At 42.0% G+C, this 14,740-nt stretch overlaps 1 protein-coding gene across 5 annotated transcripts in view; it reads right to left on the minus strand.

The window, feature by feature from the left end:
- Positions 1-10,807, minus strand: part of kalrna (kalirin RhoGEF kinase a) — a 182,539-nt gene extending 171,732 nt beyond the window's left edge. For 3 of the 5 annotated variants that reach the window (XM_019353082.2, XM_025903564.1, XM_019353083.2), the window contains exon 1: positions 10,498-10,806. In XM_019353082.2, coding sequence (XP_019208627.1) covers positions 10,498-10,564 — 67 coding nt within the window. In that variant the 5' untranslated portion in view covers positions 10,565-10,806. Of the gene's footprint in view, positions 1-10,497 lie in introns of all 5 variants that reach the window. The other 2 variants (XM_019353081.2, XM_019353079.2) reach the window with 1 other exon arrangement.
- Between the last annotated feature and the right edge of the window lie 3,933 nt (positions 10,808-14,740).

The following is a 14,740-nucleotide window of genomic DNA, read 5'->3' on the forward strand; positions in this document are numbered from 1 at the left end:
TGTTACTGTTCACCACAAGCTCAAGAGAAGGCTGCTTTATGCTCTTAAAGAAATATGTCCACTAAATGCTCACTAGTGTGTATTGCATTATGGTGAAAAAGGAAGTCAGGGGTCTGGTTAGGGTTCCCACAGTGCAATGAGTCAGTCATTAACAATCAGTGGAACCATGAGTGGAACAATCAGTGGAACTAAATTTTATCTTAAAAAGAGCAAAAGAGCAAAGAGCATCCTTGCTCCTTTGTGCACCAAGGATGCAGCAGGCTGTCACTGAAGGAGCTGTCCAGTTCTGCAACAGCTTCATGCGTGGGCTGGGAGACATCGTCCATGAGTGATGCTATGTCTCCTTCCACCTGTGGAAGTGGGTCGACGGAGCATCCGAGAGCAGAGCTGGCCTTCCTGATGAGTCTGCTCTGACCTTTCTTGTAAAGAGCATCAGTGTTGTAAGTTAAGGAGATTTTGGATCTCAAGCCCATCATGTTCTTGCAATTGTGAGGTACAGTCATCATAAGTTGATGAAAGGATGACTAGAGCGTGCTGTTAATGATGCCAAATAACACCCTGGGATTATTCTTACTAAGGTTTATGAGATTGTTGAGATAAGGAGATCTAGACTCTTTCACTTTCTCACTGTAGGAATGGATGAGTCCTTTAAAATATTTTCAATGAACAACCAAACATGTGATCTTCCATAATCATTCTGCTCTTCGACACTGAAGGCATTTAAGAAGGGTGAACAAGAAACAACAGAGCAATGGCTAATTTTGCCCTTATTTGTCCTTTCCATGGATCAGGAAAAGTACTACTATCAGAAGAAGATGGAAAATGAACGGAAGAAAAAACTCAGAAATGACAGTGATCAACAAGAGCATCAGCTTTATGGTACCAGATAATCAAAGGTATCCATTTGACTGCTGGTAATACCAGTGGATTAGAATCAGTCAGTGTAGACTGTAGGCTGTATTCAAACAGTAGTCTTTGTCATTGGCTTTAATCAGCACACAAGTCAGTCACTGATTTAAACAGCAGCCCTGACATCAGGCTGTCAAACACTGATCATAAACTCTGACCCCTCTCAAAGTGCTGGTATTCAAGGTTCACCTGGCTGTAAGCTTTAGGAAGCAGTGAAAGACAAATCATTCACCCATGTAGTGTACCTGTTTGCAGACCACACACACACACACACACAGTGTCTTTTCATTCTTAAATTTGTTACGGATCAAAAACAAGTATTATAACTAGAGCTGGGCGATATAAGATTTTTTCATATCACGATATGTTTTTTTCATTTCAGGCGATAACGATATATATCACGATATAAGCCAAATAACTATATTTGTAAGATTTAAATGTGCCGTTGCTCACAAGTAAAATGTGAAATAATTAGCAGCTTGTTTTAATTAAAATATTTATTTCCCATAATAAGTTCAACAGGGTAGATGTACTTAAGGAACATGAGACTTCAGTTTCAGATAAATAAAGGCAAATATTGCAAACTACACAAAAGGCAGCCGCTAAAGCGTTTAAGTTTCAAAACAGAAAAAACAAAACAGACTAAATTGTCAATTCCACTTAGAAACAAAATATTAATTCTAAAAATAAATCTTAGTTTGTTTTACAGAAGAACAGACAAAATTGACTAACTTTTGTCAATATCAAATAAACTGAGAACTAAAAGGAAATTCTCAATCTCTCCTTGTTGTATAGCTTAGCTTTTCAAACAGTTTTAACAGTTACTTTAGTCTGACAAAAGCCGAATGACGAATCAGCACTTTCAGTCAGAGATTGAGCACGCACCGCTTTATTGTATTTCCAGACTTGCTTTCGGCACAATTTACAGTGCGCGCTACTCTGTTTTTTGTCAGACTTGAAATAGCCGAAATACCTTCACACTACGGAACTTCTGTGGCCCTTCCGTTCGACAAGCTCTCCGGAATTGGAACCATCATCTGTTTTTTCTTCGGTAACCTTCGGTCACGCTCTCGGTTGATTTTTCTCTAGTAGGCAAACTCATTTCCTTCATTACCTGGGCAGCCCGGCTGCAAAAACAAATACACATGTGCGCCTTGGCGCTTGTGCTGTACGTAACAAGTCACGTGACGTGACGCTGTGGCTGTGATTGGTTCAGCTCTGCGCTACTTAATTTGGATTGGCTGTTCTTTTTTCTATTTTTTAAGAGGACAAGAGAGATGAGGCCTATCGCAATAGTTTAATTTTTCTATCGAGAAAAAGTTATTTCGCAATACATATGTTATCGTTTTATCGCCCAGCTCTAATTATAACTATTACAAAGTTATACCTTAACATTAGCCCTTTAACTATCAGGTTACCTTATGTGTGTAGCTTTAGCTCAGTGGGTGAGCAGGCGCCCACGTGCCACATGGCCAGCAGGGTCATGGCAGGTTTGAGTCTGACCCACGGCCAGTTTGTTGTCCAATAAAGGCAAAATGCCAATAAACTGTAAAAAAAAAAAAAATGACCTGATTAGTGGTCTGTTATTATTAAGGTACCTGCTGGTAATAATAACACAGCATAAAAGCCTGAAATAGACAGCATCAGTTATGCCCATCAATAATGTTAAACAGTTTGTAGTGTCTATAATTTTCTTGGCATGATTTAATATACCTTATACCAGCTACCTCTGTTTGTATGTTGCTTAGTACTTACTTAGTTTCTCAGTGATGGCTGCCCCACAGTTATCACTGATGATTGGACAAAACTGTCCATTCAAGACACCTAATGAAGCGGTTAGGTAAAGGCTGCTTGCAACAAGTGGAAATGATCAGGACGCACGAACTGTAAAGTGTGGTGGTGTCTATTAAAACAAAGAAACTTCCCGTTTCCTGGCATTACACACGATTCTGTGTGTACACTTCCAGCTCAACACTAAAAGGAACCATCTTGGTACAGAGCAATTGTGCTTAAATTAATAATTTACTGAGATGCTCTCAAGGAGCAGACCAGTAAACTAGCAAAATCACACTGGGAAAGCTGAGGGCCTCGCTGGAACCGTGTGGCTATGAGGTGACAAAGCTGCAACATTATGCTATCTGTGATCTTACTGAAATTTCCAAGTGAACTTTGTTTGGAGCAGCTGCCACCCTTTATCGTTTCTAAACGTCTCCATGGCTACAGACATTACTCATGGCTTTCAACAGATTAGCTGAGAAAATTAACTCTAATTACCTTCTCATGCATACAAGTGCTCGCTCGACTCCTGGCTTCTGGAATATGAGGAGCATAGTGGGAATCGGTCTCGTGTGAATAGGTAGTGTGTCAGTATGAAGAAACACATTTGACATAAAAACTGTCATTCACCAAGAAATCTGTGGTGCTGCATTTAACAACGTAGCTACAGAAGGTGGTCTTCGATGAGGAGCTGCTGTGCTTCATGTGTTTGTAAAACAAAGAGCAGAATGACGTACTAAGTTCTGCTGTTATGTTAATAAATACATACAAAGTTGCTATTATTCTGGTAGCATAGCAACAGTAGCAGCTATTGAGAGACAGCTGGCGTCAGATATCTGATAAACACTCAGACACTGCTCTCTGATTGCATGTGTGTAGGTATGAATGCATCTGTGTTACTTCCTGTTTCCGTCTGATAATTTAGCATCCTATTTATAAACTGCTGATTAGCATAACATTCCACTGTACCCTCCTGCGAGCGGCTGTGCGTTAGAGACCCGTGTGTTGCGTGTTAAAGATTCTTAATTCTTCAAAATATTAATTTTCTTTTTGCCTAGATACAAAGTTTAAGTCTCACAAATAACTATTTTCAAGCTATTTTCATATATGATATTTTTCTCTGTAAAAGCCAGTGAATAGAAAAGCACCACAACACAACAGTGGACCAAGCTAGAAATGGTAGTAGAAGTATGGCATGGTGGAAATAACACACTGAATCAGAAGACTTGATTTCTGGAGTAATGTGCTAAAAAGAGACAATGAAGACTTAAATTGAAAATGAAACACAGAGGACAAACAATCAGCACCAAATTCTACAGCATTTGTATGGTGAAGCAATCCTATTGGAGAAAGTAGAAGAAGCTGAGACACACATGGTGCAGGTAGAGGGGGGTGAAGAGGGCCAAGCAAGACAACCTTACTGATATAGTCAAGAAGAAACAGCACATGTATTTTTGGAGCAGAGGAGGAGAGGTGGGAAACTTGGTGCTACAGTTCATTGAGACTTTCTTGAGCACTGAGCTCCAGCTACCACAGGACCCTGACCTAAAAATAAAGTACCTCATGGTTTGTCCCCAGTAAACAAACCATGACCCAGTGCTCCCACAAGATCTATCATCATTAACCTTCAAGAGCTTACAGCCAAAGACATGGTTCTGAAAGAAGCTTGGAATAAGGAGAAGATTCACGTGGGCAACTTCAGTCACGACTACAAATCCCAAACTGTAGAAAACAGCAAAGAATACTCTGGTATAAAGAGAGCATTAAAGGAGAATAGGATCTGTTTTCAAATGCTGTGAAAAAATATGCACCAGTGCACAGGAAGCATGCAAAGAGCTGGAAGACGTGGGGTCCAGGTCAAGGAGCCACCAATGACAGCACAAACAGAGAAGACCTCGAACGGCCACTTTGACTTCCTCTTTTCTTAACTTTGACGTGTTTAAGGAAACGTGAGGCAGAAAAAGTAGGACTGTCGTAGTCACAGCTTGGATAGATTCGTCACATTTGTCGAGTCAAATGTTGATAGACAATCTTGGTCCTTCATTAACGAGCCAGGCATGTTTAATTTTGGAGGCATGCTTTAGAAAAAACACTCCACTCATTACTCAGTACTAAAGGGCCGCTCATTAGGAAGACATTGATGTAACGATTCATCTGAATAACATAAATAAAGGAGACCTAATATTAGTATCCTAAACAACGAATTAGCCAGAAAGGAAATCAAAGGTGACATTAGGGAGAGTGAAATGGATAATATGTCCAACTCTTGTGTGGGATACAGACAAAGCCATAAGGAGAAAAGAGCCTACACAAGAAGGTGAGGAGAGCAAAATATGACAAGCTGGTGAAAACATTAAGGAAAGTCATGAAAAATACAACAAAAGAAAAATTAAAAACAAATACTGGATTTTGAAACTGAGATTTGCAAAACAAACCTACAAATCTGACCAAGATCCCAACACAGTAACAAATCCAACAAGTAAGATTATAGATCCTTTGACTAATGCATCAGTCCATGAACCACAGGAAGTCGAATAAATCTTCAAAGATTATTCTGAGACATTATGAAGACAGCATTAAACAGTTCTTAGGTCCATTAGACCTCCCATCGATAGGACAGGAACAAAACAAAGGACCGAATGCCGCATTATGAGGAAAGAAGAGCTCCCAAATTCCAGTTGTGTCCATTAATTTTACACCCTACAAGGTTATCAGACAGAAATATGAAGTGAAGTGAATCTAAATCAAAACCTGGGTATCCTAATCACCCAAAAACTGAACTGAAAGAAACTTCAAGTGAGTAAACAGTGCGAGAAATAACCAAGTGGACAACTCATTGTTTACAGGGAGAAGTTGATGTCTCGGTTCCTTTGGGCAGGAGGCAGACCCGGGGTCAAATTTAACACACAGTGGGCTAGCTTTGCCTAATTTCACAGTTTATTATTAAACTGCCCAAATGAGACACGTGGCCTGCTGATGCTCTCCAGAGTACACGACTAGATGGAACGATAAGAAACTACATTTGGGAAAGGCTCAACCTCACACAAGATTAAATAGGAAAACCTGTGAGACCCCAAAGAGAGTCAGAGTGATTGGCATGTAGAAGACACAGCAATCATCAGATCATTAAAAATGATGGAGAGAATTTGGATAGAATCACTTAATCTGCCTCCTTTTTGCAGGAAAACTGTTAGCTACAGCCCAGCACGGTTAGAGACGACGTGGGCGAACGTCAGTCGCTCTCACGTTCTTTGGTCATTTACACAACTACAAAAACTCTGGGACAATGTTCTCTTAGAGGACATATTTAGCTTCATATATACTACACACAATGGCTGGACACAGTAGAAGAAATATGTTTCATGGAAAAATTGATTAATTCCTTGAGAGCTCATTTTTGTCACAAACACAGTCACATACAGTACGACATGCAGCGAAATGCTTTTCCCCGACCAGATACAAGAAGAAACTAAAGTTAAAACTCACATTTAAAACCTGTGCAAATCAGCAGTGTGCAGACTGACAGTGAACAGTCAAAAACAGTTACGAGGTATTTTATTAAAGTACGTTATTAAGTGCATGTACAGAGATGTGTAGAGATATGTAGGAGTCCAGTCCTACAGCCTAGGTTACTGTTATGACATTCCCCGTTTTCTCCTCCCTCTTTTGTTGCATGTTTCCTTCCCAAAGGAAAAATGAATAAATAAAACTTTCAATAAGTAACAGAAATTAGCCACTTTTCACATTTTGCTAATAATTTTGATGATCTCCAAATAGGAAGAGTTGCTAACTAATAGTAAAATTATATTACAGTTATTATTATACGATGTATAGAAACAGAAATACCTAATCGTGTTTCGGTGGGTAATATTAGACCTTATATTTGGTCTTTAAATGAATGATGTTAACGTCAGAGCAGATGAATATGTAATCTGACGTTAGTATTAATGCAAACAAAGCAGTCGTATTCGTGCTATTGCAGTTTCGCCCTGCAGCTCAGCCTGCCTACGATAGGCTCCAACCCTGCTGCAACCCTGAAGTGTACGTGTAACGGAATGGATGGACGGATGGACAAGTGCAGATGCACCAAAGCCTCACATCACATTTTTCATATTTCATCACAACCTGGACTCAGACAAACGGTGCATCAGTGCAGCTGCACTTCTAATCTTTATAACAACGCAAGCACTTAAACTGTTTGTAATATGACTGGAAACTGTGTTGAACTTTCCCACTTGTGAATAATCATTCTCACTGTAGAATGGTTTGGAAATGACCACGCGAGCCTTCCCTGACTGATGGGCAGCAATAACTGCTTTACTGTTTTAAAACTGGTCACACTTCTGATGATCGGTTAATCACGTACAATTGATGAGCAGCAGCTGGCTGTTGCTTACCCTCCTAATTTCTATGAAAGCAGTAAATGTATGCTTTTATTTTTGTTTCCATTTTTGTTCAGTAATACCAGGATGTAATATGTCATTTGTTGTTGTTCATCTAAGGTTGTTGTAAGAACTGGTCATGTCAGGTGATTTTATGTCTTGATACATAAAAACAGAATTTATTGAGGGTTTGTATTATATTGTTCCCCCATTTAATAAACTAAACAAACAAAAGCTGTAGAATCACCATGAGGCTCACACATCTGACAGCAGACTGAACCAGCTCCACAAGACGGAGGCCATCATGAATGCAAAGGACATTTTATACACACGCCAGGTTTAAAGGCTAATTTCTAGTTGTTTTTAGGAGACAGAAACATGATGTACAAGCAGTTTACTGGTAGAATAATAAGTGGAATTGGTTTTAGAAATGAAGTGGAACAGCGCCATCTCTGATTTTGTCCTTGTCAGTCTAACATTTGATCACCTACAGGACAAAAATCTTCACAACTGTTCAAACACACAGATGCAATTTAGCCCAAATATGTGTTTTTTATTGTTCACAAAAGAAAGGATGACTACATTTTGATGTTTAAATAGTAAAAGCCAAATGAGTATCTAATCAGTTTTAACTTTTGCTGCACGCAGAGAGTTGAGAAATCAATTTTTTAATTGTTCCCAAACTATTCCAGAATTGAGCCAATAAAGATCAGCGAGAGAATATAAACATCGTGAAGAAGAAGGTTTTTCTGGCTCTGCCTGTGACCATTTACACTTCAGAACACAACATGCTGTATTATAGAAACAGGGGTATAGTTAGGGCTGGATCAGGTGACCCTGAATCCTCCCTTAGTTATGTTGCAGTAGACGCAGGCTGCCGGGGATTCCCATGATGCATTGAGTTTTTCCTTTCCAGTCACCTTTCTCACTCACTATGTGTTAACAGACCTCTCTGCATTGGCTCATACCTGTTATTAATCTCTGTCTCTCTTCCACAGCATGTCTTTATCCTGTCTTCCTTCTCTCACCCCAACCGGTCGCAGCAGATGGCCCCGCCCCTCCCTGAGCCTGGTTCTGCCAGAGGTTTCTTCCTGTTAAAAGGGAGTTTTTCCTTCCCACTGTCGCCAAAGTGCTTGCTCATAGGGGGTCATATGATTGTTGGGTTTTTCTCTGTATCTATTATTGTGCTATCTACTGTGCAATATAAAGCGCCTTGAGGCGACTGTTGTTGTGATTTGGCGCTTTATAAATAAAACTGAATTGAATTGAATTGAAATTGAACAGGGGTTTGAATCCAGATTCAACACTGATAAAATGCCAGGGCATTAGAAATAGTAGCTAATCAGCTACTAAGTTTGTCAGTGTTCGGGCAAAAACCCCAAGCATCCGTAGTACTCCCAAACTCCTGCTAAATTACACAATAAACTCTTTTAGTTTTTTTAGATTTTTACATTGCAGCTGTTCCTCTTGTGTCGTCATGTGAGAAATCACATGTTGTGCTGTACAGCGGTGTCCTCCGTGGCTATGATGACTATGGAGAATGGCTATGGATAATACAGGAAGCAGCTCAGCACTATGCCTCTGGGGACTCCGGTGCTCAGAGGGAGGATGGAGGATATGTACTTGCTCAGCTTGACAGTCTGAGGGCAGTTGGTGAGAAAATCTAATATCCGGTGATGGATGGAGGGGGTCAGCCTCAGTGTGAGAAGTTTCATTGGCATGCTGAACTGTAAACGAGCGCTCTGACATACGTGTTGGTCTCCGTAAATAAGGGCAGTGTTGCCACACAGGTGGCATCTTTACATGACTTGTTCTCTTGGTACCAAAACTGGTGTTGATGGGTTCATTGAGTGCACCCCAGCATGTGTGTCACATCCCAGTGTGGGAAACTGTGTCACACACCTGAAGCCACACAGTACTGTGCTAAAGTCTCAGCCAACCCTCAGTTTGCTTCCAAGACTTTCATTGTATAAAGTGGTCTTGAGCAATTATTGTCCAGGCTTTATGGATGTCTTTCAAATGTTTTCTTTGGACAGTCGCTCACAAAAATCCCATAATTGATTCCCATTTCTTTAATTGAATCTATAAAAAAATTCCAAAGATAACCCAGTTTGACAAGCACAAACTGCACACCAGGCAGATAAAAAAGGAAACAATAATGGTTGTTTCCTTCCTGTGCACTCCTAAAACAATCAGCTGAATTTAGTTCAGGTGCAGGAGAAGGAAAACTGTGGAGCGATACAGCTTTTCAGGAGCAGAGACATGGGCATTGGTTTGATTTCTATTGCATTAAAGGTCAGGAGCACTATAGTAAATGTAACCTGCATCCAGGATGGAAACAACTGCATTATACTGCTAACAGAAATTCAGCTCTTTGCAAGATTCTCCACAAAACAGCATGCTAACGCCTTGTTGTGATTTGTTTGGTATATAAATAAAATGTATTTGAACAGAACTGAGTTCATGCAAAGCTAGCCAAGAAATTCGGAGTGATGAAAGCTGAGTTAATGCCCCCAACCCAGCAACCAGCACCTGAACTTCAGCAGGTAACAAATGCAGCCTGGTCTCAATAGAAACGCCTCCATCAACAAGTCATTCTTAAGGAAAGGAAACAAGAAGAAAACACTGCCATGGCAGCAGATCTGATGAAGGTTTAAATCCAACGTGTTCGATGGACAACAGCAAGTGTCTAACAACTAATTGTAAAACATGGTGGAGGGTTTGAAGCTGCATGGTGTTGGAGATCTTGTCAAAGCTGAGCAGAGAAAAGTAGCATCACATCTGGATCCACTATGTAATAATCAGAGGTGGCCATGGTGTTCTGCTAATATCTGCTTCAGCCTTTACCATTATAGAAGATACCAGAAATGATCTGCTGTCTCCTTTTTTAATGATCTTAAAAAACATTTTGGAAGTATAACGTAATGATACTGTAATGAACTGTCACAGTCTCCATGATGTGCTTGCACTCCTCTTGCAGACTAGTTATTTGGAATCAGTGATCTTGTGCCTTCTGTAAATGTATCAGAACAAACACAGTCTTCTTCTTGAAGCTCCACAAACTGCCATTTGTAGCATGCTGGACATTTTTTCCTGAGCCTTTCAGCTGCTGATTTGATGTGATCCCACCATGATTCTTCCTTCTTTTGTAGACCAGCAGCATCAGCTAACACACTCACACACACGGAAAAAAACATGACCCTGTAGATCCACGTAAAAGCCTCAAACAGCGCAACATTTCTCCTTATTTGAAGCAGAATGTTTGCAGCTGCCTCCCATCTGCTAGTGCAGCTTCCAGCTGATTTTCTGCACATTTCTGCTCTTGCTCTCTTGCTTTCGTGCTTGCTCGGGCGGCTCTGGCTCAAATTGATCTCGGGTGTGATGCTTTTGTCTTAGATTTGGAGAGATCAGCTCCGATCGCTCTTCCTACCTGTTTTGTAGAAGGCATCAGTGTCGGGGTCGCTGGGCGCCTCCTCGGCCGCTTCTGCTGGGTTCATACCGGAATCCGTTTCAATACTATCCAGTGACAAAGAAAGACGGGAATAAAGCCCACCGCTCGGGAAAGATCCTCGCGTTTTTATTCCTCACATGTCCTTCGCTTAGCTCGCGCTCCCTCCATCACCCGATGTGGTTTGCTTTCTTTTTGTCGCCCTCTCGGTTTGTTTGGTGTTCAGGGTAGGCTTCGTTTCTCTCTATTGTTCCCGGTCCAACCTCCCTCTCTGCTTCTGTCCGCCAGGGTCTCTCTACCTCCCTCCCTCTCCCCGTACGTCCCCTCCCTCTGTCTCTCCAGTTCAGTTCATTGACCTTTATTAACGGGTTCGTCTGTGCGTTCAAATGATTGAAATTAACACAGCATGATCTATAAATCAAAAATCATATTTTCATTATTTTCCAAATAGCAGTGCAATGGTGATGCGGTAGTTCTTACCATATATGTTATATGTTTAGGCTGCATTTTGTATTATATACATGGAGCACGCAAAAGGAGACATGCACTGTTCACAAACAAGCAGAGCGAGGGGTTCCCATCGAAGCGGGCCACCCGCTGGACCTCCAGAGCCACAGCAGTAAAATCAACAATGAGCCAGCGGTGACCACTGTGGAGCATTTCTAGCCTTAATGGCCAGTCAGAGCATTTATCCAGGCAATCACATCATTGCATTGTGCACTGGCTGTCAACGAAGCAACTTTCCAGCATAAATCTGATGCCGCCCTCGTGGAGACACCGTATGTGTCTCTGCTGGATGTGGAAAGACGTGTCAGATTTACTCACCACGCTGGTATGAACTCTATAAAGCGCTAATATGGCACTGTTGTGTTTGGCCTTTCTTCTTCGAAGTGACCACACTATGAATAAAAGCTGATCTTATAATTATTCAAGTTCTTGTCTGCAAACGTACCTAGATCTGCCCTGACACACACACCTGATATCAGGTGACAGTATTGGTAGTGTACTCTTGTTGCATGCATTGTCTGCCTCACCCTCCATCTTCATCAGTTATATTTCACACCCTGTCTTCTGTTTGAATGTTCATTTCCCTTAAAACTTAAAAACATGTTTCTTTCTAAGTGATGAAATCAACAGCAGTATGTATATTTCTGATATATCTCTACAATTCTTCCATGAACAAAATTATATATTTGGGCTAAATTTCATTACATTTCAGACAATGGAGACGGAGAGCACTGTGTAACATGCTGATAGATTTGGAATTATATATAAAGATTTGTATGGGAACACTGTATGTGCAGGTAGAGCTAAACCACAGCATTACAGAGCCTGTGGATCCCCTGTCTGTAAGGGTCAGGTGTTTCCTAAAATGCTACTAATTACCCCCATACATATATATAACTAATGAACATACATGTAACAAACAAACATGTACTGTAAGGCTAAATTCTGGGGATAATATTCAGTGTAAAGCATGAGGAAGGCATACACTTCATGATCGTGCACAGATCTTGAACCACTTTGCCTCGTCCACCATCTCTTCTTATTTTCCTGCCAATCTCTGCCTCTCATCCTCAAACACATCACATTAACAGTCCCAGCTGCTGGAAACTCTCACTGTGAGCTAGCACCACCTAGTGGATAAAACTGTGTGTAACAGCTAGGCTGTTGTACAGGGTGGGTCATTTATTTATACAGCGTAATAAAATGGGAATGGTTGGTGATATTAAAGTCCTGTTTGTGGCACATTAGTATATGTGAGGGGGCAAACTCCTCAAGATGGGTGCTGACCATGGTGGCCATTTAGAAGTCGGCCATCTTGAATACAACTTTTGTTTTTTCAATAGGAAGAGGGCCATGTGACACATCAAACTTATTGGTAATGTCACAAGAAAAACAATGGTGTGCTTGGTTTCAACGTAACTTTATTCTTTCATGAGTTATTTACAAAGTGGTAAGCTTCACTCTTGTGCTTACTTCTCTCACCGTCTCTCCCCCGCAGAGAGAAATTATGACATAGGAGACAGAGAACTGCTAGCCATCAAGCTCGCCCTGGAGGAGTGGTGCCACTGGTTGGAGGGCGCTGCCCAGCCATTCGTGGTATGGACGGACCGAGGACACAGCTCAGGAACTCCCATTCTCCCTCCTATGTGTGTTATTGGGACCCTGACCTGGGAGATCGAATCTGCCATTAGGGAGGCTCAGCGAACGGAAACGGGCCCTCCGGGGTTACTCTTTGTCCCCTCCTCCTCGGTGAGATCACGAGTGCTTCTTTGGGCTCATACAGCCAGGTTCACCTGCCACCCTGGGGTTCACTGCACCATTACCTTCCTTCAGCGCTTCACCTGGTGGCCCTCACTCGCTAAAGATGTCTGAGAATATATTGCCGCCTGTCAGATCTGCACTCAAAACAAGAATGTCCATCAACCATCTTCCGGCCTACTCCAACCACTACCTACGCCAAGCCACCCCTGGTCGCACATCGCTATTGACTTCCGCACTGGCCTGCCAACCTCGTCAGGTAACTCAGTCCTTTTCACGATTCTCGATCGATTTTCTAAAGCTGTTCACTTTGTCGCCCTCCCTAAGCTCCCCACGGCTCTGGAGACCCCCCGGCTCCTGACTAACCATGTTTTCCGCTTCCATGGAATCCCCGCGGACATCGTTTCTGACAGGGGTCCGCAGTTCACGTCACGTGTCTGAAAGGAATTCTGTAACACCCTCGGAGCCCAGGTCAGTTTCTCCTCTGTTTTCCATCCTCACACTAACGGCCAAACAGAGCGGGCCAATCAGGAGCTTGAGGCGGCTCTCCGATGCTTGGCGTCCACCAATCAGACTACCTGGAGAGGTCAACTCCCATGTATGCTCACAACAGCCTCACCTCCTCGGCCACCGGAGTGTCTCCCTTCGAGGCGTCCCTGGGCTATCATCCACCTCTGTTCCCAGTCATCGAAGGTGAGCGATTTGTGCTTTTTGTCCAGCAGCATCTCCAGAGGTGTCGGTGTGCCTGGAGAGCCACCCGAGCCACCCTTCTCCGCACAGCGGACCGAAATAAGCGTCTGGCGGACAGCCATCGGACTCCAGCACCTACCTACGCACCCGGACAAAAGGTTTGGCTGTCAACCAAGTTCGTCCCACTCAGGTCGGAATCCAAAAACTGTCTCCCACCTTCATCGGCCAATTTGAGATTGACGCTCTCATTAACCCTGTTTCTGTCCATCTGAAATGATTCACAATGTGTTCCATGTGTCGCAAGTGAAACCTTGTCTCTCCAGTCCTCTGTGCATCTAACCTTGTCCTGCGTTTGAGTCCTCTTGTCAAACCGTAACAGTTCTTCCATTGCCCAATGACTCCCATTCTCCCTGCTCCCAAGGAAGGACCAGTGCCACAGCAGGATTTGCAGTTTCAACAGCAAAATAGTTTATTTTCCTTTTGAAACTAGAAAATAGAAAACGTCTGGGTGGGCACAGCCAATTCTACATAAGAAACAACTAACTTAGCTACCACAAAGAAGCCAGAGAAGTAGCCATACATACTCAGAAACCCACGGAGTTGTTGATGTTTCCTCGGCACAGGACAATCCAAAATGTCCTGAACCGTGGCCAACAAATGGACCACAGAATGGCCCATGCTACAGCAATTCAATTCAATTCAATTCAATTCAATTCAATTTTATTTATATAGCGCCAAATCACAACAAAAGTCACCTCAAGACAGCAGAATTTGCAGTTTCAAAAAATTAATAGTTTATTTTCATTTTGGGTAGAAAACATCTGAGTGGGCACAGCCAAAACAGCTCTATTCTCCTAATTTAAGTCCCAATTGAAAGCTGTCCCATTCAGTCTCCAACCAATGGTCAGCTTCCATCTGGAACTTACATAAGCAAAAAACAGCAGGAAAAATGAAGACCATCACCTCAGGGTGTGGAGGAACAAATACAACACACGAAATTATGACCTGGGTCATACCTATTAGTGTTACCAACAAACACATAGCAACCTTTTACCTGAGCACTCGCTTTGTGTGTCATACTTGTGCACTTTCTCTCCTCTCATGAGACCTCCAGATCACTTAGCATTAAACTGCAGATTTAAAAGGAAAACAGGAAGCTGCAAACGCAAAATGTCCAAAGACTGTTTCTAATACCCAGAATGTGTTAACATCTGTAACATCTGTCTTAATCAGAAAACAGTAATGCCCAAATCCAAAATTCAGACAAATA

The sequence above is a fragment of the Oreochromis niloticus genome, linkage group LG16 (genome assembly GCF_001858045.2).
Source record: "Oreochromis niloticus isolate F11D_XX linkage group LG16, O_niloticus_UMD_NMBU, whole genome shotgun sequence".
Taxonomy (NCBI): domain Eukaryota; kingdom Metazoa; phylum Chordata; class Actinopteri; order Cichliformes; family Cichlidae; genus Oreochromis; species Oreochromis niloticus.